At 42.2% G+C, this 25,121-nt stretch overlaps 1 protein-coding gene across 2 annotated transcripts; it reads right to left on the bottom strand.

Moving 5' to 3' along the window:
* Positions 1-8,351: 8,351 nt before the first annotated feature.
* On the bottom strand, positions 8,352-17,374 carry ttc34 (tetratricopeptide repeat domain 34). 2 transcript variants are annotated; one of them, XM_024383777.2, is made up of 8 exons: positions 17,006-17,374; positions 13,993-15,757; positions 13,028-13,196; positions 12,356-12,548; positions 11,270-11,436; positions 10,828-11,101; positions 10,168-10,382; positions 8,352-9,465 (listed from the first exon to the last, which is right to left on the bottom strand). In XM_024383777.2, the coding sequence occupies exons 2-8, from the start codon at positions 15,708-15,710 to the stop codon at positions 8,908-8,910; spliced, it is 3,294 nt and encodes a 1,097-aa protein (XP_024239545.1). In that variant the 5' UTR covers positions 15,711-15,757; positions 17,006-17,374; the 3' UTR covers positions 8,352-8,907. The 2 variants fall into 2 exon arrangements, with proteins under 2 accessions (XP_024239545.1, XP_024239544.1); XM_024383776.2 differs by having other exon boundaries at positions 12,974-13,196.
* Between the last annotated feature and the right edge of the window lie 7,747 nt (positions 17,375-25,121).

Genomic DNA, 25,121 nt, shown 5'->3' on the forward strand with positions numbered 1-25,121 from the left:
CTTAAGCAGTGGATATCCTATCTCTGTCAATGTCACCCCAGTCATGTGTCATTACTAAGGCCCTGCCTATTTCTCAACTTGTTGTTCAGTGGGGTAGTTTTTCCTCCTGCACCAAGAAATGTATTGTTTCTTCTCAAGCCACTTGTAAAAATACATTTTTAAATTGCCACATCTTGTTAGCTGAATCAAGAAAATCTATATCTTCGTACATGTAGATTGTCTGTGCACCTCTCATCTAACTGGGTCATTTATATGAGTTCTGTTGGAAAGCTTTTTTGACAATTAGACCCTAAAGGGGATGTTCATTTTCTAAAGATTGATTATCTGACTTAATTATCTGATGTGTTAATTACCTAATGATTAGGGGTTTGGGAGTGCCTGAAAAAGACTGCAGTGGCACCTTGATGTTGTAGTAGGCCAGGTAGTAGAGAAGAATGCAGGGCCCTAGTCATTACTACTGTGTGCAAGAGGCACTGTATCATGCCAGCTTTGTTATTCCACAAGTAGAAGCAGTGTCTGGGATAAGTGTATTCTGATTTGCTTTTTGTGATACGGAGTAACACAGCGTGTTAGTTTTTCAATTTAAGTAATCCGTTCATTCATTTAAAATAATATATTTTGTAAATAATTCAACAAAGTAATTTATTAACACTACCAGTAAAATAATACAATTTAAAATCTGCTAATTCAGTTCTTTTGAAATACATGTTCTTATTCCCATAATGTTTCTTAACACCTGCATCATGCATCTGTTTTTAGTAACGCAAAAGTAAACACAGTAAATAACGTTGTAACGTAACAAGTTACTTTTAAAACTAACGTTACCAACATGGGTATAAAACTTACTGGTATAACTACCCCAGAAACAACATGGCATATCAAAGGATTTGACCACCCAGTGCCAGCCTGTTGACTATATGCTCTCTTGCCAACCCCTTATGGAATTCCATAATGAGTTGGCAAGAGAGCAGAAACAGACTGGCAGCCAGGCTGATCATTGTCTACATGATAATGTTATGTAAGGACGTATGATAGACTCACTGAATATGTGTGTGTGTTGGTAACGCGGAGCTCAACTCCAAAGGTGTGACATCTTGCTTAGAGACACATCTACGTCCAGGCCATCAACTACCGGACCATTGCCTAGGGTGAGAAGCTACTGCGTCTGGCACCCTCCCCTCTTCATAATCCTGAAATGATGGGGTACTTTGTGTGTGTGAGTGACCAAGCCATCTGCTGCTACTGCTCTAACAGGGTTTACAATAGATCTGTGCCTATGTCCAAAAAATATCTCAAAACGTAGGAGTGCTGATTTCGGATGATTGACAGAGGCTTGTTTAGGTATGGCAAGAGGTGGGGCTGCTTCTTAACGGGCCAACAACTGTCTCCTGCACCTTCTGTGAACGCCCACTGCTCTTTGACCTGATTAAGTGGGAGAATTCCTACTTTGGCAACATGGAGCCTCATGTTACATACATAAATCAAAAGTAACAGCCAGTATCTAGTGTGGCCACCTGCTGCATTAAGTACTGCAGTGCATCTCCTCCTCATGGACTGTACCAGATTTGCCAGTTCTTGCTGTGAGATGTTTACCCCACTCTTCCACCAAGGCACCTGCAAGTTCCAGGACATTTCTCAGGGGGAATGGCCCTAAGCGCTCACCCTCTGATCCAACAGGTCCCAGACGTGCTCAATGGAATTGAGATCCAGGCTCTTCGCTGGCCATGGCAGAACACTGACATTCCTGTCTTGCAGGAAATCACGCATAGAACGAGCAGTAATGGCTGGTTGCAATTATCATGCTGGAGGGTCATGTCAGGATGGTCAGGATGGGTAATGGTGTCTTCCCTGTAACGCACAACATTGAGATTGCCTGCAATGACAAGCTCAGTCCGATGATACTAAGACACACCGCCCCAGACCATAACGGACCCACCTCCTCCAAATCGTGTAACACCTCGGTGTAACACTCATTCCTTCGACGATAAATGCGAATCCGACCATCACCCTTGGTGAGACAAAACCTCGACTCGTCAGTGAAGAGCACTTTTTGCCAGTCTTGTCTGGTCCAGCGACAGTGGGTTTGTGCTCATAGGCGATGTTGTTGCAGGTGATCTCTGGTGTGAACCTGCCTTACAAACAGGTCTACAAAGCCCTCAGTCCAGCATCTCTCTCTCTCTCTCAGCCTATTGCGGACAGTCTCAAATAACATAAAATACAATTTTATTTGTCACATACACATGGTTAGCAGATGTTAATGCGAGTGTAGCGAAATGCTTGTGCTATTGTTCCAACAGCATTAATAACCAACGAGTAATCTAACATAACAATTCCACACAGTACGAACTACCTTATACACACAAGGGTAAAAGGATAAAGAGTATGTACATAAACAGATATGAACCAGCTTTTAGCGACAACGCGGAGTGGACTTTACTACTCGGTTGAACGCAAACTACTTGTACAGAATGGCATAGGCCAGATGCAGCAGATTGTATCGAGTACAGTATATGCATATGAGATGAGTAATTGTAGGGGTATGCAAACATTATTTTAAGTGGCATAGTTTAAAGTGGCTAATGATACATTTTTTACAACAATTTCCATTATTAAAGTGGTTGAAGTCGAGTATGTCGGCAGCAGCCATTCAATGTTAGTGGTGGCTGTTTAACTGTCTGATGGCCTTGAGATAGAAGCTGTTTTTCAGTCTCTCGGTCCTGTACTGACCTGTACTGACCTCGCCTTCTGGATGATAACGGGGTGAACAGGCAGTGGCTCGGGTGGCTGTTGTCCTTGATGATCTTTATGGCCTTTCGGTGACATCAGGTGGTGTAGGTGTCCTCACACAACGTCAACAAAACAAAGGAGATGATCGTGGACTTTAGGAAACAGCAGAGGGAGCACCCCTATCCACATCGATGGGACAGTAGTGGAGAGGGCAGTAAAAGTTTTAAGTTCCTCGGCATACACATCACGGACAAACTGAATTGGTCCACCTACACAGACAGGGTTGTGTGAAGAAGGCGCAGCAACAACACCTCTTCAACCTCAGGAGGCTGAAGAAATTCGGCTTGTCACCAAGAGCACTCACAAACTTTTACAGATGCACAATCGAGAGCCTCCTGTCGGGCTGAGCACTGATGGAGGGATTGTGCATTCCTTGGTGTAACTTGGGCAGTTGTTGTTGCCATCCTGTACCTGTCCCGCAGCTGTGATGTTCGGATGTACCGATCCTGTGCAGGTGTTGTTACACGTGGTCTGCCACTACGAGGACGATCAGCTGTCCGTCCTGTCTCCATGTTGTGCTGTCTTAGAGGCATCTCACAGTACGGACATTGCAATGTGTATTAACCCTGGCCACATCTCCTTGCAGCATGCCTGAGGCACATTCACGCAGATTTAGCAAGGGACCCTGGGCATCCCTCTTTTGGTCTTTTTCAGAGTCAGTAGAAAGGCCTCTTTTAGTGTCCTAAGTTTTGGTGACCTTAATTGCCTGCCGTCTGTAAAGCTGTTAGTGTCGACCTTTCCACAGGTGAATGTTCATTAACTGTTTATTGTTCATCGTACAAGGATAGGAAACAGTGTTTCCATTACGTTGAAGATCTGTGAAGGTATTTTTACGAATTATCTTTGAAAGACAGGGTCCTGAAAAAGGCCAGATTCATGAAGTCTCTTCTGAGCAGTTGATGTTGAGATGTGTCTGTTACTTGAACTCTGTGAAGCATTTATTTGTGCTGCAATTTCTGAGGTTGGTATTAAAATCTCTAATGAACTTGTCCTCTGCAGCAGAGGTAACTCTGGCTCTTCCTTACCTGTAGCGGTCCTCGTGAGAACCAGTTTCATCATAGCGCTTGATGATGTTTTTTTTTCTATTGCACTTGAAGAAACTTTCAATGTTCTTGAAATTTTCATGATTCACTGACCATGTCTTAAAGTAATGATGGACTGTCATTTCTCTTTTGCTTATTTGAGCTGTTCTTGCCATAATATGGACTTGGTCTTTACCAAATAGGGCTATCTTCTGTATACCACCCCTACCTTGTTACAACACAACTGATTTGCTCAAACGCAGTAAGAAGGAAAGAAATTCCACAAATTAACTTTTAACTAGGCACGCCTGTTCGTCCTTCAATTTATTCTAAATCACGCTGTGCTTTGGTCTCCCCTTTACGACGATTGTGACATTAATACATGATTCCATATGTTATCTCATCATTTTGATGTCTTTACTAGTATTCTACCATGTAGAAAATAGTAAAAATAACGAAAAACCTGGAATGATTAGGTGTTTCCAAACTTTTGATGTAGCAACTTGCAGATTTCCCCCTTAACATAGTCTCTATCTGTCTTAGCTTGTCTCCCTCATCACAAACAGGTTTGCTTGAGCCAAGATCATATCATTGGAAGAAGCCAGATAACCAATTATTTTCTGGTCATGTACTTTGTAACTGTATGTAACTGATACATTCATATTGCTGACATTACAGCATTGATTTTGATCATGCCATGATGCTGGTTAATCAAAGGCACAATAGAAGCTAGGCGTTATCACAGGAAGCAGGGGACATAATGGTATCAGCTGTGGAGATGCTCCCACACACCCAGTCTGGCCATACTGATAACAGTCCCTCTTGGACTGTGACTAGCTCAAAGAAGAAGTTGCCTTTATGCCCAGATTTAGGACCAGCTTACCTTCTCTCCAACCTAACATTCACCATTTGATGGTAGAACTTACTATTGTTTCAGATCAGTGCTTATACAAGCTAAGATGACAAAGGGGGTATTAGACAAGTCTAGTCATAGGCCTTACTTGCTTCCGAGTAAAGTGGTTGTCAATCTAGCTAGTCACATTGGGTCACATTCAACCTTGATACACTATTTGAACTTTCTTAAAAATACTCCTTTGCTTCCAAAATCCAGTAATATTGTACACTAACTCACATAAGAGTAATGTCTCATTGGATTATAGTAGCAGGCCTTGTATTTACACAAAGTATTCCATTTGGTAATTATTTATTATTCTTTGGTATTGTTGCAGGTAAAGCCTTTGGCTGTGTAGGGTACATTGACAGTAGCACGGTACGCTCCTTCGCTGCAGGTTTCTTCTTCAGCACCTCACTGCCTCCAATGGTCCTGGCTGGGGCCCTGGTGTCTGTGAGGGTCCTGAGGAGCTCCGAGGGCCAGTTGCTACGCAGGGGAACAATCAAACCAGAGGAACGAGGCAGCTGCTCCTGGAGAAAGGACTGCCTGTGATCAAAGGTAAGAGATACTATAGCACTGCTACTACATCATTTATTATGTTGAGACAAGACACCATTGGATAGGTTGTGCAGAGCATTATGGGTACTGTGGCACATCATGCTCCAATAACTACTACCAAAGATGATGGATAAATGAAAATGTCCTTACTCAGGCTGTTTACCATTGGAAAAAATTGTCACACTTCCGGACTACTTAAGGGGTGGCTCTCCATAGACACTAATGCAATAGAAGCTGGGTATTGTCTACTTAGTTAATTGACTGCATATGAACCAGAAAAATATTAGCCAGTGAGATGTCTCGCTTTCTCTTCCATTGCTGTTATACTACATCATCCCTATAAGGGTAATGCATTTTCTATTATAACTACAGCCTTAAGCAGTGGATATCCTATCTGTGTCAATGTCACCCCAGTCATGTGTCATTACTAAGGCCCTGCCTATTTCTCAACTTGTTGTTCAGTGGGGTAGTTTTTCCTCCTGCACCAAGAAATGTATTGTTTCTTCTCAAGCCACTTGTAAAAATACATTTTTTTAAATTGCCACATCTTGTTAGCTGAATCAAGAAAATCTATATCTTCGTACCACAAATTAAGCTTCTATAAGCATGTAGATTGTCTGTGCACCTCTCATCTAACTGGGTCATTTATATGAGTTCTGTTGGAAAGCTTTTTTTGACAATTAGACCCTAAAGGGGATGTTCATTTTCTAAAGATTGATTATCTGACTTAATTATCTGATGTGTTAATTACCTAATGATTAGGGGGGTTTGGGAGTGCCTGAAAAAGACTGCAGTGACACCTTGATGTTGTAGTAGGCCAGGTAGTAGAGAAGAATGCAGGGCCCTAAGTCATTACTACTGTGTGCAAGAGGCACTGTATCATGCCAGCTTTGTTATTCCACAAGTAGAAGCAGTGTCTGGGATAAGTGTATTCTGATTTGCTTTTTGTGATACGGAGTAACATAGCGTGTTAGTTTTTCAATTTAAGTAATCCGTTCATTCATTTAAAATAATATATTTTGTAAATAATTCAACAAAGTAATTTATTAACACTACCAGTAAAATAATACAATTTAAAATCTGCTAATTCAGTTCTTTTGAAATACATGTTCTTATTCCCATAATGTTTCTTAACACCTGCATCATGCATCTGTTTTTAGTAACGCAAAAGTAAACACAGTAAATAACGTTGTAACGTAACAAGTTACTTTTAAAACTAACGTTACCAACATGGGTATAAAACTTACTGGTATAACTACCCCAGAAACAACATGGCATATCAAAGGATTTGACCACCCAGTGCCAGCCTGTTGACTATATGCTCTCTTGCGGAATTCCATAATGCTATAAGCACTGATCTTGGTGGAATTCCATAATGAGTTGGCAAGAGAGCAGAAACAGACTGGCAGCCAGGCTGATCATTGTCTACATGATAATGTTATGTAAGGACGTATGATAGACTCACTGAATATGTGTGTGTGTTGGTAACGCGGAGCTCAACTCCAAAGGGTGTGTGACATCTTGCTTAGAGACACATCTACGTCCAGGCCATCAACTACCGGACCATTGCCTAGGGTGAGAAGCTACTGCGTCTGGCACCCTCCCCTCTTCATAACCCTGAAATGATGGGGTACTTTGTGTGTGTGAGTGACCAAGCCATCTGCTGCTACTGTTCTAACAGGGTTTACAATAGATCTGTGCCTATGTCCAAAAAATATCTCAAAACGTAGGAGTGCTGATTTCGGATGATTGACAGAGGCTTGTCACATTTAGGCAGCCTTTTTTTCCACTGGGTTTTTGTGGGATCTTGTATGGCAAGAGGTGGGGCTGCTTCTTAACGGGCCAACAACTGTCTCCTGCACCTTCTGTGAACGCCTGATGATTAAGTGGGAGAAATCCTACTTTGGCAACATGGAGCCTCAATACATAACTGTCTCTGCATAGTAAAAACCAGAGAATGATTTACATTAAGATTTACATTCCCATATGTATCTTCATTTATTAATTTTGCATCATTATCATTACATTATCCCTCTTATTCCATACCAGGTTTCTTTCGAACAACATACGTATTAATACAGACTACACATTCTAATCTTGTTATCTCATTCAGTATTTATTTTCTGTATTTGGTGTTTCTAAAGTAACCTGCCTTCCCCAAAATGGATATGAAAACATCTACAGTGGGGAGAACAAGTATTTGATACACTGCCGATTTTGCAGGTTTTCCTACTTACAAAGCATGTAGAGGTCTGTAATTTTTATCATAGGTACACTTCAACTGTGAGAGACGGAATCTAAAACAAGAATCCAGAAAATCACATTGTATGATTTTTAAGTAATTCATTTGCATTTTATTGCCGTGGCTACGATCCACGGTCCGGAGCTTCCGGTGACGTTTAAATGAGGCCAGAGTCCGCTTCTTTGGGGAGGGCTACTGTCACGCCCTGACCATAGAGATCCTTTTATTCTCTATGGTGGTTAGGTCGGGGTGTGACTAGGGTGGGTTATCTAGGTTATTATTTGTCTATGTTGGCCTGGTATGGTTCCCAATCAGCAGCAGCAGTTTATCGTTGTCTCTGATTGGGGATCACATTTAGGCAGCCTTTTTTTCCACTGGGTTTTTGTGGGATCTTGTTTGTTTGTGTGTAGTTGCCAGTGTGCACTGCATTTGACTTCACATTTCGTTTTTGTTCTGTATTGTTTTGGTGAGTTTCTTTAATTAAACATGTGGAACTCTACGCACGCTGCGCCTTGGTCCGTTAATTATACAAACGACCGTGACACCCAAGCTTAAGTTCAATGTCAGAGCACTCATTAGAGAGAAAAGTTTGCATGTCTCAGGTCTGAATTTGCCGCTTAGAAAGTAAAACCTGCACATGGGCACTTTCTAAAATAACAATTTAACCTCACGGTGATATTTTGGTTGTATAGATTTCTGTATCAATTCTCACATGCTGTGCTCTGGTATTCCGCAATTGTAAATGACAAATTATGATTTGTCTCAATGACATTGAAGCTGAATGAACTAAACACAATCAGTCTTTAACTTGAATGTAACAAATTGAATATAAAAAAAAAAGTAATTGCTGTCGAAGACATTTGGTTTATTACACGAATTCAAAAATACACAAAAATAAAACAAAAGTTGTTGTGTGTAGTTGCATCTTTACAGTCTTACTAGTTATGTAGTAGAATAGTCCAACGTAATTACACAGAAATAACCTGTGTTACTTGTTTGTTCCTTTGGGATTCTTTCAACCACCACAAGGCACCATATAGGCCAGGTATCAAGTATATTTAATTGAAGTAAGCACCAGGGAATATCCATTGTTTCCACGCCATTTCCTATTAAATGTCAGGAATGTGATTGCAAAATACTCACATATTACAAATAAATTCTATGACTTTTCCATGTTTACAAAAATACTACCCAAGGGAAATGCTCATTATCCTCATTCTGAATAAGATGCAGCTTTCCCTTTGACATTCTAAATATTTTCACGGTAAGCAATCAACTGAGGTTTAGTGTACATAAAAACAAATTGTCATAGGGTTACTTTAAGTGAGCTTTACTTGGAAGGGTTTCTTCCAAAGTACAGTACAATGGTATCTCAAGGGACAAAGGCACTACAAAGGTACACTAATCTAGTGTACAATGCAGGGGCTGCAGTGCTCCCGCTTGACCCTGGCCCTGAGCCTGCGCAGCTCCATGTGCTCACTGTCCACCAACAGGCCGCTCTCGGTCAACCTCCAGGCCTTACTGAGCTGCTGCTCTCCGTAGTGCTGCAGGGCCATACGCAGGAAGCACTCGGCCAGGCGGGACCTCCCCAGCCCGGCCTCCACACACTGCAAAGCCTGGCCCCGGTGGAGCTCCAGGGCCCGGCTGAAGTCGTCCAGGGCGGGCCCCTCGTGGGAGCACAGCACCAGGCTGCGGCCTCGCTGACACAGGTCATCTGCCCAGACGTGAGGCTCTTCTGGGGCTCCGGAGACTGTAGCGTCGGAGGGGTCACCGTGGCTCTGGATGACCCGGTCCAGGTCGGCCACAGCCCGTTCATGCAGGTCGAGCTGGGCGAGGCAAGCGGCCCGTTGGCGCAGGAACTGCGGTTGAAGCTCTGCCACGGCTTGCACAGCCACAGTCAGAAGGGCCAAGGCTTGCTCCCAATGGCCACTCGCTGAGACACTGCCTGCTTCATGAGCTGCTGCCTATGGTAACATAGACATAATTGTGTGAGTACATATTATGATGAGTTGACTGTTACATCTCGTAAGAGATGGCTAGCAGCATACCACCCTGCATACCACTGCTGGCTTGCTTCTGAAGCTAAGCAGGGTTGGTCCTGGTCAGTCCTTGGATGGGAGACCAGATGCTGCTGGAAGTGGTGTTGGAGGGCCAGTAGGAGGCACTCTTTCCACTGGTCTAAAAAATATCCCAATGCCCCAGGGCAGTGATTGGGGACACTGCCCTGTGTAGGGTGCCGTCTCTCGGATGGGACGTTAACGGGTGTCCTGACTCTCTGAGGTCATTAAAGATCCCATGGCACTTATCGTAAGAGTAGGGGTGTTAACCCTGGTGTCCTGGCTAAATTCCCAATCTGACCCTCAAACCATCATGGTCACCTAATAATCCCCAGTTTACAATTGGCTCATTCATCCCCCTCCTCTCCCCTGTAACTATTCCCCAGGTTGTTGCTTGTAAATGAGAATGTGTTCTCAGTCAACTTACCTGGTAAAATAATGGATAAATAAATAAATAAATAAAAAGAGTTGATTGTTTTGTCTTGTAATAAGAGTTGATTGGTTTTTCTTGTAAGAAGAGTTGCTTTGTCTTGCGTGGGGGGAAAAAGTGATATATAAAACAGTTAGCAATCTGATTTGTCTATAGGTGTTTGTTGTCTTTGTTTTTACTTGTGCCATGCGTTTCCTGTGAATCGGGGGAATGAGGGTCAGCAGGAAGTCCAGAGTAGAGGGTTCCTTTTCGGTCAGCTTGCTCAGCCTGGCGCCGCCTCCGCAGTAATTCTGCTGCCAGGCCTCCACCACGCCCACCCTGGCCTGAGCTGCAGCCTCCCGGGGATCCTGGCCAAACACCTGAGCCAGGTGAGCTCCTGCTGATTTCACCTCACCTGGATCACAGGGGCAGATATTTCAAAACAGCTACATGTACTAATTGTGCACAGCTTAGCACTTCCAGTTTACTTTCAGATGCTACCATTCTTCTGCTGTACTTTTAAGTATGGTCAATCTACAAATGAATCTGATCCGGTATCATATAACAGCATCATCAAGAAAAGCAACTTTACAAAAATATACTTAAACTAAAACCTTCCTAAAAGTAGGCCTGCTTAGACACTGTCCATACTGTGTCATCTCTAGGGAAGAACAGGACAAAGGCTAAATCCCAAGTGGACCCATAAAACCTACGTCCTATGCACTTGTGAAAATCTGAGATTACTTCATAGGTGTAATCATAGGGCATATGGTCTAGGCTGGGATAGGCAAAAGTTATCCAAAAAGAGCACTCACTGATGATAGATAAGTGAGAGTCTGTCAGCCAAGTGCCAATCTCACCTTTGGCCAATAGTATATCTACGTAGAGGAGATGACATCTGGTGTCTCGGCAGTCAGTCCTCATCAGGACTCCTCCAATTAGAAAGGCCTCTCGAAGCTCTTCTTCCTGGCAGGGGACGGACTTAGCCGCCAGGATCTCCGACAGATTGGTCCGGCAGTACTGCTGCAGCCAATCACAGACCAGTTTCCTTGCCTTATCTTTGAGCGATAGGATGTCTTTGGTGACGGCGTCCATGCTTATTTGAAGTGCTGCCAGTATATCCTGAGTGCATTCCTGGAAAACAAAGACATTTTTATAATCGTCTTGAGGTTATCTGTCAATCAGAAGCTGTCAATGTGGATGTAGAGCCCTTAAAACAATTGCTTTAATGCTGATGCAAAAAGCAATATTAGCACTGCATGTACAGCAGGATAAGTATCCCCCATTTTTGTGTCCTAGTACCTTCTGTTGGTTTAGCATGAGATAGGTGAAGCCTCTTCCACAGAGGGCCTGTACATGGTCAGGGTGCTCTTTCAAGATGGAACTGAAATCAAAGATGGCTGTCTTGCGTTGGCCCAACAAGACATAGCACCTGGCCCTTTCCATCAATGAGTTTGCTGCCTCACATCCTGCAAGTAGTAGACCTTACATTAGTTGTATTGCCTGTAATGTCATGAATGTTAGTATATGTAAAATATACACTGAGTGTACAAAGAATTAGGTACACCTGCTCTTTCCGTGACAGAGACTGACCAGGTGAAAGCTATGATCCCTTATTGATGTCACCTGTTGAATCCACTCAATCAGTCTAGATGAAGGGGAGGAGACATGTTAAAGAAGGATTTTTAAGGCTTGAGACATGGATTGTGTATGTGTGCCATTCAGAGGGTGAATTATTTAAGTGCCTTTGAATGGGGTATGGTAGTAGGTGCCAGGCACAACGGTTTGAGTGTGTCAAGAACTGCAACACTGCAGGGTTTTTCTCGCTCAACAGTTTCCCGTGGGTATCAAGTATGGTCCACCATTACCCAAAGGACATTTAGCCAACTTGACACAACTGTGGGAAGCATTGGAGTCAACATGGGCCAGCATCCCTGTGGGACGCTTTTAACACCTTGTAGAGTCCATGCCCCGACGAATTGAGGCTGTTCTGAGGGCAAAAGGGGGTGCAACTCAATATTAGGAAGATGCACCTAATATTTTGTACCCTTAGTGTACATTGTACTATTATGACCTATTCGAAACATAACGACGAAGCTACACTAAAAAAGAGACCCTTTATCAAGTGTTTATGATTCAGAGATGCATCTACCGCAAACAAAATACAGTATAACCCTAATTTTAATCTGGCAGCATTACTTAATTTGAAACTTAATTTGGAAAATCTGAATTTTGTCAAGGGGGAGGTAAGTTTCTATTACAAAAGAGAATGGAGGATAAATGTCACAAAAGCAGGAATTCCTAACTATCATGGAGGAGCTTCCTAAACAACAAAACATGTATCCAGAATTATGACCTATGCTTGACCAAATGACAAGAGCCAATCACCAGAGGCCATGATGGCGATGGACAGATAGGCCACGGCCTGCCTCAGGGTGCACTCGCCTTGCAGGCCCTCCAGGATGCGTTTGGAGGCAGAGTGGCAGTAGCCCTGCAGCAGCAACCGGTCCTTTTTAGACGCCACGGCCAGCAGGGGGCGCAAGCAGCTCGTATCACCACACTGGATCAGCTTCTTCAGCAGCTGAAAGAAGAACAGACAAAGCATGAGCACAGAGTTAGTTGATAGCAGTCATTAGCTCTTTAGTTTATCATGGCAAATTTGGGAACATTTGTCCACAATTTCAAAATGTGCATATAATTCTGGATAGCTGTAACAGCATTTGTAAAGTGTGAATTTATACACATTTAAAAAGTATAATTTGAACACAATGTTACTTAGGGCCAAGTCAAGTGTATTGCTGGTGCATAATAACAAGTGACTTTCAGTATAAAAAGGTATTTTTGTAGTCATATTGGGGTCTCCTGACAAATGTTCTAAAGACATCTTATACTGTAGGTAATATATTTTTTTAAATGTTAGGACGATTAGAATGACTGTTTATGTTGGAAACACCAAACATAATAGTTTGCCCTTTCACATAAAGCAATGTTTACATAATGATGGACCTGGTTGGCATCATTATGGAAGCCCCGGTGCAGTTGTAGCAGGGTGAGGCGCACCAGGATGGGTGCACGTGGGCTATTGGGCCCAATGGCCAACAGCAAGCGATACGCTTCCTCCATCCGGCCCAGCAGGTACAGGGCATCAGCCACCAGGATCTGAGGAGCGTCAGCACTGGGCTGTAACTCCATCAGCAAAACAGCCAGAGAGTGGACTCCAACTGGTGTCCTGCCAAAGAGAGAGATTCAATTACGGTTCAATCAGGGTATCAGCCGATACTGAAATGACATTCATTAATTAAAAAACCCTCACTGAAAGTCATGAAGATCTAATTGAATTCTAATTCAATAAAAATTATTCAAATTGATACAAACTCTCTGACAGACAGGGTTTAAGAATGAAAAACGAATATAAGATCATTCAAGCACTGTCTAAAGAATAGCCAACTTGTGGGTTGTAGCCTAATTCACGATGCAGCCTATTTTATGAGATCTTTCACATTAAAGTACCCCATGTGTGACATGCAGAAACACCAGTGTTAGGGAGTAGGGAACTACATGTAGTTCAACTAGTAATTAAACTACATTTTGCAGTAGCTTGGTGGAATTTGAAATAAATTCCAATTTTGGTAGTGTTTTCAGGAGTTAATTACTTTTTTGCCATGTAACGGTGTAGCTAACTACTGGAACTACACACAATTGTTTTTGCAAAAATAAGAAAATACGGGGGAAATATAGGCAATAAAGGTTTTTGCGTTTAATAGTCTAAATTACACATTCTGTTAATACCTGACCCTAGAGTGAACTTTTTCTTGCAATTTGTAGTCTGAAATTTCATATTAAGATTTGATCATTTTTCCCCAAGTAGCTTGGATGTCGAGAACTACTTTTTCTAAGTAGCTTTAGTTTAGTGAACTATATTTTTATTGTATCTTAACTTCTTCTAGTGTGAAGTAATTGGTAGTTTGGTAAACAATGATAACAGAGTAGCTTCCTCAACACTGAGAAACACATGCGCTAGCTACCCTTCTTTGTAGCCATCTTTTGTCTGTGTAGGCTGTAGCTGTTTGGTCTGCTGGTGCTCTTGCTGTTCCAAGGGACTGAGGCTGGAGCTGTGATCTACGGTCCACTCCTCCAGCATGACCCTGGCCTGCTCCAACAGCACGGTGAGCAGCAGCCCGCGGCAGTTCCAGGGAACCAAGCAGCGTACGGTCAGCGCAGTGTCCTGGGGCTGCAACCTGCTCGCCGTCACATAGTCCAGGGCTGTGAGGTAGTGCAGGCCCCCCATCATGCGCAGGACGCCTCTGCCGCACAGCGCCCGCACACAGCTGGAAGGGTGGGGTGCCTTGTGCTCGATCACCGTTTGAAAGTCCTCAAGGGCCCCCTTGTGGTCATCTGAGAGAAGACGGGAGTAGCCGCGCAGCACCTGCACTGTGTTCTGGTAGCTATGCTGGGTGTGGGAGTTGGTGTGGGTCGCCAGCTGGCTGCAGATGGAGAGGGCCTCTCGGAACTCGCCCCGCAGGAGGAGGCACTCGGCCAGCCGCACCCGCAACTCTCTGCTGCCCCCGTCGGACTCCAGGTGGCACAGCGCCCAGAGCTGGGCGATCACTGGGTCCAGCAGCTCCACGCCCTCAGAGGAACGCAGGTCAAGACGGACCAGGACTGTCTCCCTGTACCCCAACAGTCCTCTCTCTGCCTGCTGACGCAGTTGCATGCGGGCTGCCGCTCCTGTCCCCTGGTCCACGAAGAGCCTTTGGAACTGCAGTCGTGCTGTGGCAGGGTGGACTCCAAAAGCCTCACCAAGGTCCCGGCTTGACTCCGTGGCTCGCCCCCCTGTGGAGAAATGGGCGGCCGCTCTACAGGTCAAGAGACTGGCTCTTCTTTCTGCTGGCATCCCCTTAACCACCTTGCCTGTACCTGACTTTGGTTGTGATTGTGAATGATCCTGCAAGGCAACAGAATAAACATCTGCGCTCTCTTCGAACTTGCCTAATGAAAATAAGAAGGTTGCTTGCAGCTCTTGCACATCTGTGTCACCTGGCGAAACAGCCATTAAGAACTCAAGGAATTCAGAGGCAGCTTCTGCTACAATGTCGATGACCTCACTCGCTCTCTCCCTAGACTTAATTTCAGTATTTTTTGGCAAAATCTGCTCAGAGAAGGCCTTCACTATCTTGGGCAGGTGCTGAGCTTGTCTACCCTTGACCAGTCTTACAGTCTCCGATTTATTGTCTTGGAAAGCCTTGAGATAAAGCCTAGGGCCTTTGGGACTGTAGGGGTCTGAGAGCAAGCAGGTGAGGGCTCTAGTTAACTCCAAAACCACACAAGTGGAACCCTCTCGACATGGGTTTTGCTTTCCTTCGAGCAAAGCTGAGCAGCGTACAACAATCTCGTCACAGCCCTGACCGGCACCCTGAAGTATGGACTCCATTTTGAAAAGAGAGGCAGACACATTGTTTGGGCTCAGTGTTGATAGGAACACAGCTGCCAGGCCTTTGTTGAGGCCCTCCATGGAGGCCTGGATCTCCCCATGACCATTGAGCCAGGTCTCCAGAGTGGAGATCACCCTAGCCAACCTGGAACCCCCCAGGCCTCGCATGTGACCCATGGTGGATCCAGCATGGCTCTTGAAGGCAGATATGTACAGAGCAGTGGCCTTCCCCAACTCTCCAGTCTCTAAGAGTTTGTCTCCTTCTTGGCACAGGTCCGCCACTCCTATCCCAGCAGGTCCCAGGGCTGTCATGATCACGCCCCCCTGCTCTCCAGTGATTAACACTAGTGTTCATATGACTGTCCACAATTGGGGGGAAAAACACATGTTATATAGAATCATAGTTTAAAATTAGAGATTATTTTTTATTAAAATACCACAACAAAATTGACCAGAATAACCAATGTGAACTTGAAATATGAGAAGTCAAACTTAGCATAAGTAGCCTAGCTCTTAGGGCAATAACACAAAGAGCTGTACCGCAACTATAGTAACACTATAGTGGCTCTAGTTCCGCTAATACAGTAACACAATTGATTGAGCCTGTCAAATTATCTCTAAAATATTTCAAAGCTATATGTTAAAGTTGAAATGAATGATAAAGCACACTCTTAAAAGGGCAATCAGCAGTAAAAAATGTTTTACTTATTAATTAATTATATGTACGCATTCATTAATGAAGAATATAACTTGCCTCATGAGCTTAGCTAGTTCAAATGTCATCCCCCATCAGAACCCAGAATATAAGCTTGTTTTATTTCAATGTTTGTAAACAAAGTAAATGTAAACAAACACTATATAGCTTCAAAACATGGTTAAAACTATAGTTTTGATATCATGCATGGATGGTCAGTCCTGCATCCATAGCTCTGTCTATGAATTTGAGAGTGGTTACATTTCTCCAGCCCCATCCCTCATCTTTTTACAGAAAAAAGGTCAGGGATCTGCTGTTGTTTACCACTGCTGATTGCTTCTTTAAAGTTGGATGACTGAGAAATATACATTTGGCTTACCTTTACCTTTAATCATTTTGTGAGCTCAACTGAATAAGGTACATTTTCCCCAGAGAAAAATGTGTGCCAAGGCAAGCTTGCTCAGTCCTCTATGTTTGTTACAACCCCCACTGTCCTCCTAGGTTTTCAGCCAGTTCACTTTGTTTATTTGTTACTTGTTGCTAGAGAACTTATAGCTGCTGTCTCTGCAAGCTACTAAAGTTATATACCAAAAAAGGAACTCTAGCATTAGCTAGCTATTCTTTATAGTAACTGATATATAGTTTGACCTACATTTCTTCAGTGTGTTAGCTAACCAATTTGTTGGCTATTAAAATTCAATAGGCAAGAGACTCTCAAGAACACAATACACATTGCTGTGCACTGGCCCCATTTTTGTAATTCAATACAGCGCAGCCAACTACTGGTATCAAGTAAACTACTGTCACTAGTTTTGAGAAAGTCTTACAAATTTACTTCTAAAGCATAGTGCATGCTAATACAGGCTAATATTAGGATGATTATGTCTGTAATAAACGCGCGAGCCAGTACTACCTTTTGTTCGTGGCAGCGTGTTTCCGTAGTTACTATGGAAACCAAACGCTCTGACTGCTGCACATTTCCAGCATAGATGAGGTTGAGGAGCTGCTGTACAAAGATTTAATCCATTGATTTGAACGCCTCCGTCGTCCGTTCAAATGTGTAAGGTTTCTCATTTACGATTGCCCTGTTTTTGATGTAGATAAGGCGTATTTTGCCATTGAGATCTGGAAAGTAATTGCGTGGGCTGCTTGCTTCTTTCTCACTGCTAGCATCTGAGATGATTTGCATCTGTCTGTTCAGCCATGCTTTGTGTGTTTCTGTTCTTTCTTCTTTCTGCCCATAAAGTCGTGCGATCGCCTTCTGTTATAACCAACAGACACAGCCAGGGTTGCCAGGTCTAGCTAAATGTCTAAGCCAATGAACACACAAAACCCGCCCACAAGGCTTGAAAACGTTTTTATTTTTTTCATTGTAGCAAAAGAGGAGTTGCCACATTTATCCAATAGGTGTCTCCATAATGACAATCTACACTGATTGCAAAAAACATTAAAGGACTACTTTAATATTGAGTTGCACCCCCCCCCCTTGCCCTTTGAACAGCCCCAACTCATCTAGACATGGTGACTGGACTGCACAGAGCTCTGACCTGAAAAACAGCCACAGACCATTATTCCTCCTACACCGAACGTTAGAGTTGGCACTGTGCACTGGGGCAGGTAGTGTTCTCCTAGCATCTGCCAGTCCCAGATTTTACTGTCTGACTGACAGATGGTGAAGTGTAATTCATTACTACAGAGAATGCGTTTCCACTGCTCCAGAGGCCAACACTTTACATGTGGTTTTTATATTTTTGTTCAGTATAGTATGATATGTTACCTTTGATATGGTTACATAAGACAGAAGGTTACCTAAAGGTGTAATATGCAGAAATCGCTTCGCCATTTCCTGGTTGGTTGCTAAAATTCAAAATGGTTTGCCTAATTTCAGTTTATGTGAAAAAACAAGCACTCATTCTGTAGAGAATCATTGTACCATCTAAACCGCTAAGAAAATTATTTTTCAAAACCCCAAATATAGTATTTTCAGCTGTATGAAGCTGAAATAGTGCACATAGAACAGATCTACCGCTTCTTAGATTTGCTTTCAATGTGAATGGCAGATCTATAACTCAACATTTCTATGTGAATTTGGTCAGGTTGCCCAAAAAAGTTACATATTGCAGCGTTAAAGCAAAAACATATTGTTCATTTAGCAAATTTCTAACATATCATACGAATTGTAATTCGTAACATATAAGAAACATTACTCTCATGGACATGTATGTGTCAGTTGTTTTGCTCTAGGACGCCCACAGGCGTCACAGGACTCGTCTGAAGGTTTCCTGGTGCCAGTTGAAAAAATGAATTGAAGTACAGTACCAGTCAAAAGTTTGAACACGCCTACTCATTCTAGGGTTTTTCTTTATTTTTACTATTTTCTATATTGTAGAATAATAGTGAAGATGTCAAACCTATGAAATAACACATGGAATCACGTAGTAACCCAAAAAATGTTAAACAAATCCAAATATATTTTATATTTGAGATTCTTCAAAGTAACCACCCTTTGCCTTGATGACAGTTTTGCATTTTCTCAACCAGTTTCATGAGGTAGTCACCTGGAATGCTTTTCCAACAGTCTTGAAGGAGTTCCCACATATGCTGAGCACTTGTTGACTGCTTTTCCTTCACTCTGCGGTCCAACTCATCCCAAACCATCTCAAGTGGGTTGAGGTTGAGTGATTGTGGAGGCCAGGTCATCTGATGCAGCACCCCATCACTCTCCTTCTTGGTCAAATAGCCCCTACGCAGCCTGGAGGTGTGTTGGGTCATTGTCCTGTTGAAAAACAATTGATAGTCCCACTAAGCGCAAACCAGATGGGATGCAATATTGCTGCAAAATGCTGTGGTAGCCATGCTGGTTAATTGTGCCTTGAATTGTAAATAAATCACAGACAGTGTCACCAGCAAAGTACCCCCACACCATCACACCTCATCCTCCATGCATCCTCCACGGTGGGAACCACACATGCGGAGATAATCCGTTCACCTACTCTGCATCTCACAAAGACATTGCGGTTAGAACCAAAAATTTCAAATTTGAACCGATCAGACCAAAGGACAGATTTCCACCGGTCTAATGTCCATTGCTCATGTTTCTTGGCACAAGCAAGTCTCTTATTATTATTTTTGTCCTTTAGTAGTAGTGGTTTCTTTGCAGCAATTTGACCATGAAGGCCTGATTCACACAGTCTCCTCTGAACAGTTAATGTTGAGATGTGTCTGTTACTTGAACTCTGAGGTGCAATCTGAGGTGCAATTAATTGCCGATTTCTGAGGTTGGTTACTCTAATGAACATATCCTCTGCAGCAGAGGTAACTCTGGGTCTTCCTTTCCTGTGGTGGTCATCATGAGAGACAGTTTCATCATACCGCTTGATCGTTTTTGCGACTGCACTTGAAGAAACTTTTAGTTTCTTGACATTTTTCGCATTGACTGGTCAAATAGCTTGTAAGCTTAAAGTAATAATGGACTGTCATTTCTCTTTGCTTATTTGAGCTGTTCTTACCATAATACCTTTTTGGTTACTACATGATTCCATGTGTTATTTCATAGTTTTGTTGTCTTTACCATTATTCTACAATGTAGAAAATAGTAAAGATAAAGACAAACTCTTGAATGAGTAGGTGTTTCCAAACTTTTGACTGGTACATTCAGTCAATAAGAATTTGAGAATCATTCATTGAAACCATGAGCTGTATTACCTGCTCGGCTCTAGTGGGAGTCACAGTTTCGCTTTGCATTGGCAAAATATGTGTTTCATGATTGCTGCTGCTTGTTCCACTCCGAGAACATTTCTTTGTGCTTGATAAGCATATGATTTGTCACAGAGATTGTTGTAATCTCTGCTCGGCATCAGACTAATTTTGTGCTTCAGTTGCTCTTCTCTATTTCGATAAGAATTCACGAACTGGCATTCATTCTACCAGCAGGCAGCGCTCTGACTTTTCTCCGTAAAATGCAAGATTAACTACAAGCAAACCATTATTAGGAAATGTAGCTGGTTACATTCTTTATATGATAAAGATTGGAAATATGATGGCCATGCATCATTTTTGGAGAAAAAAAAGATTGTTTTTATATTGTAAGCTCATTTACTTGTGTGCAATGTTCCCTTCTATTTTTTCAGCACTGAGCAAATTTCAGGTCTGCTTAGCACAAACTTGAAAGTTGTGAAAATTCTGTGCAACCTCCAGCTTACTGTGAACACCGAGGCTGTACTCGCTTTAAGTTAACATTTTAACATTGGCCAAGTAGGCTACTGTGGCTATTTGATCATAATGTGGGCCTAATGTGGCATACCACCAAAAACAATGAAGAAAATGCATCCCATTACATTTTAACTTGGAAATAGCTGTTCTATCATTCAACCTACAATAGCAGCCAATGTACGGTGTTCAATGTAGGCCTACATTCCATTAGACTTTTTGGAGAAAAAAAACATGCAGGGCTTGACAGTAACCTGTTTATCCACTTGTCCTTTAGATAAGGTGACTGAAAATGTTGTGTTTGATGCAAGAAACTACTATACAAAATAAAATTCATTATTATTTCCATACCATTATTATAAAGAATCAGACAAATAATGCTACCCTCTGCCTATTGGTTATTTAGCTTATTCAAGCCTGTCTCAAAATACAACACTGCCTCTGTAAAACAAAAAAAAGCTCTTTGCCTGACTCGCTTTTCAAAGATGTCTAGAAATGTCTACATGGCTTTTGCTCTTCTAGGAAGCAATCACTCCCCTTTTGCTAACTACAAATGCTATATAACTGGGCTAATAATTCACTAACTAGAAAAGGATAGGAACATAATGTGCACAAGTGGCTACATGCAGCTCTCACTTTTATCTCAAAACAAGTGCATCTACTCACAACTGCTCATGCTGTAAACACAGTCCAGTTCAAAGTAAATGGCACAGATCCATATATGGTCTATTTGCATATAGGTCTACTGCAACTCTGATTGGTTATGCCACACCGGTCTGAGTAGAGTACGGGCTGAGTCGTGTGAGCCAATGCAATGGAATCCTACTCCGATGCGTTCTGCCTAAAACCAAAACTCTTGCATAGTTTGTTTTGTTTCGATATGTTGCATTGAAAGTGACTAATATTGCGTTGATTCGATCACAATCGACAGAGTAAAGGAAATAGTGTTAGTGGGAATAGTGAATAGTGGGAATAGTGTTAACAGAAAACTCTAGAACAGTGGTCACCAACCTTTTCTGAGTCAAGATCAGTTTGAGTCAAAATGCAAGCCGAGATCTACTGCTCATATTTGTTTTTTAACACAACTTAAAAACATAAGCCTATGTAACATTAACCAATTAATAACAGGACTGTAGCAATGAGGTTTGTGCAGTAAACTATAGGCCCAATAAATTATCATCGCAAAAATGGTAGGCTATATCAACATAATCTCACACTCAATTCGTGCAAATATGTACAAAAAGTACTTCAGCATATTTTGTGTGTTTTTCTTCATTTTTGTGTGTCTTAATTTGTTTGAAAAGACACATTTTTGTGCCACTCAATTCGTAGGAAAATACAAAAAAATTGTGCAACTTCACAAAATTTTTGTATTTCGGAATAAACTTCAGATTAATCTTTTGAAAGTTATTAGAGCAATGCATGATGGGCAATGATGTTCTAAACTAACTTTTGTGTTCCACATTTATTTACAGTGCATTCGGAAAGTATTCAGACCCTTTGACGTTTTCCACATTTTGTTACGTTACAGCCTTATTCTGAAATTGATTAAAATGTTGTTGTTTTTCTCATCAATCTACACACAATACCCCATAATGACAAAGCAAAAACAGATTTAAAAAAAAATATTAGCAAATGTATGAAAAAAAAAAAAAAATGGAATACTTTATTGACATAAGATTTCAAACCCTTTGCTATGAGACTCGAAATTGAGCTCAGGTTCATCCTGTTTCTATTGATCATCCTTGAGATGTTTCTACAACTTGATTGGAGTCCACCTGTGGAAAATTCAATTGATTTTGACATGATTTGGAAAGGCATTGTAAAATAAGAATTTGTTCTTAACTGACTTGCCTAGTTAAATAAAGGTTAAATAAAAAATGCAAAATAAGGTCCCACCGTTGACAGTGCATGTCAGAGTAAAAACCAAGCCATGGGGTTGAAGGAATTGTGCGTAGAGTCCCGCGACAGGATTGTGTTGAGGCACAGATCTGGGGAAGGGTACCAAAATATTTCTGCAGCAATTGAAGGTCCCCAAAAACACAGTGGCCTCCATCATTATTAAATGGAAGAAGTTTGGAACCGCCAAGACTCTTCCTAGAGCTGGCCGCTCGGCCAAACTGAGCAATCGGGAGAGAAGGGCCTTGGTCAGGCAGGTGAACAAGAACCTGATGGTCACTCCACAGAGCTCCAGAGTTCCTCTGTGGAGATGGGCGAACCTTCCAGAAGGACAACCATCTCTGCAGCATTCCACCTATCAGGCCTTTAAAAAAAAAAAATTAACCTTTAACTAGGCAAGTCAGTTAAGAACAAATTCTTATTTTCAATGACGGCCTAGGAACAGTGGGTTAACTGCCTGTTCTGGAGGAAACCTGGCACCATCGCTACGGTGAAGAATGGTGGTGGCAGCATCATGCTGTGGGGATGTTTTTGAGTGGCAGGGACAGGGAGACTAGTCAGGGTTGAGGGTGAGATGAACAGAGCAAAGTACAGAGTGATCCTTGATAAAAACCTGCTCCAGAGCGCTCAGGGCCTCAGACTGGGGCGAAGGTTGACCTTCCAACAGGACAACAACCCTAAGCACACAGCAAAGACAACACAGAAATGGCTTGTCCTTGAGTGGCCCAGCCAGAGCCCAGACTTGAACTTGATCGAACATCTCTGAAGAGACCTGAAAATAGCTGTGCAGCGACGCTCCCCATCGATCCTGACAGGGCTTGAGAGGATCTGCAGAGAAGAATTGGAGAAACTCTTAAATTACAGGTGTGCCAAGCTTGTAGCGTCAAGCATCAGATTTTTTTGCAGGTCTCTGTTTCCCCGCATTTATTGATTAATTAATTTCCAATCATGAAATGTATCCCCGTTCCCCTATCAAATACCTTAATCGATACCACAAAAAAAGACAAAAACAGAGTTTTACTCCAATTTGGCAACCATCATAAAATCTGACATAGCACCAGTATCCCAAAGAATTGTGCAAAAGAAGTATTTCGGTGACAACTTGGTTGATTAACAATATTGGGTTAACACGTTTGTTTTTTATATAAATACATATACGACGTAAAAAAAAGTAAGTCCATTGCCCAAAATGCATTGCTCCAATACTTGTGTGTATTTTCACAGGAATTAAGCCACACATAAACACACAAAATCTGTTGAAATACTTTTTGTACATATTTCCACGAATTGAGTATGAGATTGTGTTGGATATATGATCACACTTGTAATAGTTTCTGTTGTTGTATTACTTGTGAGGCACAGCTGAGTGAGCATACATTTAAATAATGTGCTTTTTATTTTACTGGGCTGATGATGCCTGTATCTGATGGAAGGAGAGAGCAGCAAACTGAGTCAGTCTCTCAACATCCCGCCGCTCTCCCTTTCCTCCACTGACACTGACCAAAGACACTTGAGTCGCACTGCATTATTTCTGCCTCATGCACAAATTCATGCTGTTACTCCTATGAACAGAAGACCCAAGTCGCTAACAATAACAACAACGCAAAGATACACTTTCCTACTCATTCATTACTGCCGCAGTGCTTGTTGTAGCGCTGAGTGGAAATAGGAAAAGCGCCGCATTTTATGGCTTATAAGTGAACTCACTCATTAAAACAGCTCTGTGCTGTATTTGTCTTTACACAGAAATCTCACAGTGTCACACCCTGACCATAGTTTACTTTGTATATTTCTATGTTTTGGTTGGTCAGGGTGTGAGCTGAGTGGGCATTCTATGTTTCATGTCTAGTTTGTCTATTTCTATGTCTGGCCTGATATGGTTCTCAATCAGAGGCAGGTGTTAGTCATTGTCTCTGATTGGGAACCATATTTAGGTAGCCTGGGTTTCACTGTGTGTTTGTGGGTGATTGTTCCTGTCTCTGTGTTTTCACCAGATAGGGCTGTTTCGGTTTTCGTTACGTTTCTACGTTTATTGTTTTGTAGTTTTTGTATTGATTCGTGTTTTACGTTTGTTGATTAAACATGGATAGCAATCTACACGCCGCATTTTGGTCCGACTCTCCTTCACCAAAAGAGAACCGTTACACACAGTATCAATTTTGCTGTAGTTCTTTTATGTAGTTCTTTTATTCTTTTATGCCTACGATCTGCAGACATCCCGAGACAAATTTTAAACAATAGGCACACATGGCTTTATCAATGCTTTTTTTTTACAGAAATGTTTGGCGATTGACTCAAGCATGCACTTTCACACAATCGTGACAAGACTGAGAGACCAGACATATGCTCCAAATAAAGGACAATGACACAATTGACATAAAACTGGTAAATATACTGAACAAAAATATAAACGCAACAGATGTTGGTCCCATGTTTCATGAGCTGAATTAAAAGATCCAAGAAATGTTCCATATGCACAAAAAGCTTATTGCTCTCAAATTGTGTGCACAAATTTGTTTACATCCCTGTTAATAAGCATTTCTCCGTTGCCAAGTTAAACACAAGAAGCTGATTGAACAGCATGATCATTACACGAGTGCTCCTTGTGTTGGGGACAATAAAAGGCAACTCTAAAATGTGCAGTTTTGTCACACAACACAATTCCACAGATGTCTCAAGTTTTGAGGGAGCATGCAATTGGCATTCTGACTGTTGCCAGAGAATTTGAATGTTATTTATCTACTATAAACCTCCTCCAACGTCGTTTTAGAGAATTTGGCAGAACCTCCAACCGGCCTAACAACCACAGACCACGTGTAACCACACCAGCCCAGGACCTCCACATCTGGCTTCTTCACCTGCGGGATAGTCTGAGACCAGCCTCCCAGGCAGCTGATGAAACTGTGGGTTTGCGCAACCAA

The sequence above is a fragment of the Oncorhynchus tshawytscha genome, linkage group LG22 (genome assembly GCF_018296145.1).
Source record: "Oncorhynchus tshawytscha isolate Ot180627B linkage group LG22, Otsh_v2.0, whole genome shotgun sequence".
Lineage (NCBI taxonomy): Eukaryota > Metazoa > Chordata > Actinopteri > Salmoniformes > Salmonidae > Oncorhynchus > Oncorhynchus tshawytscha.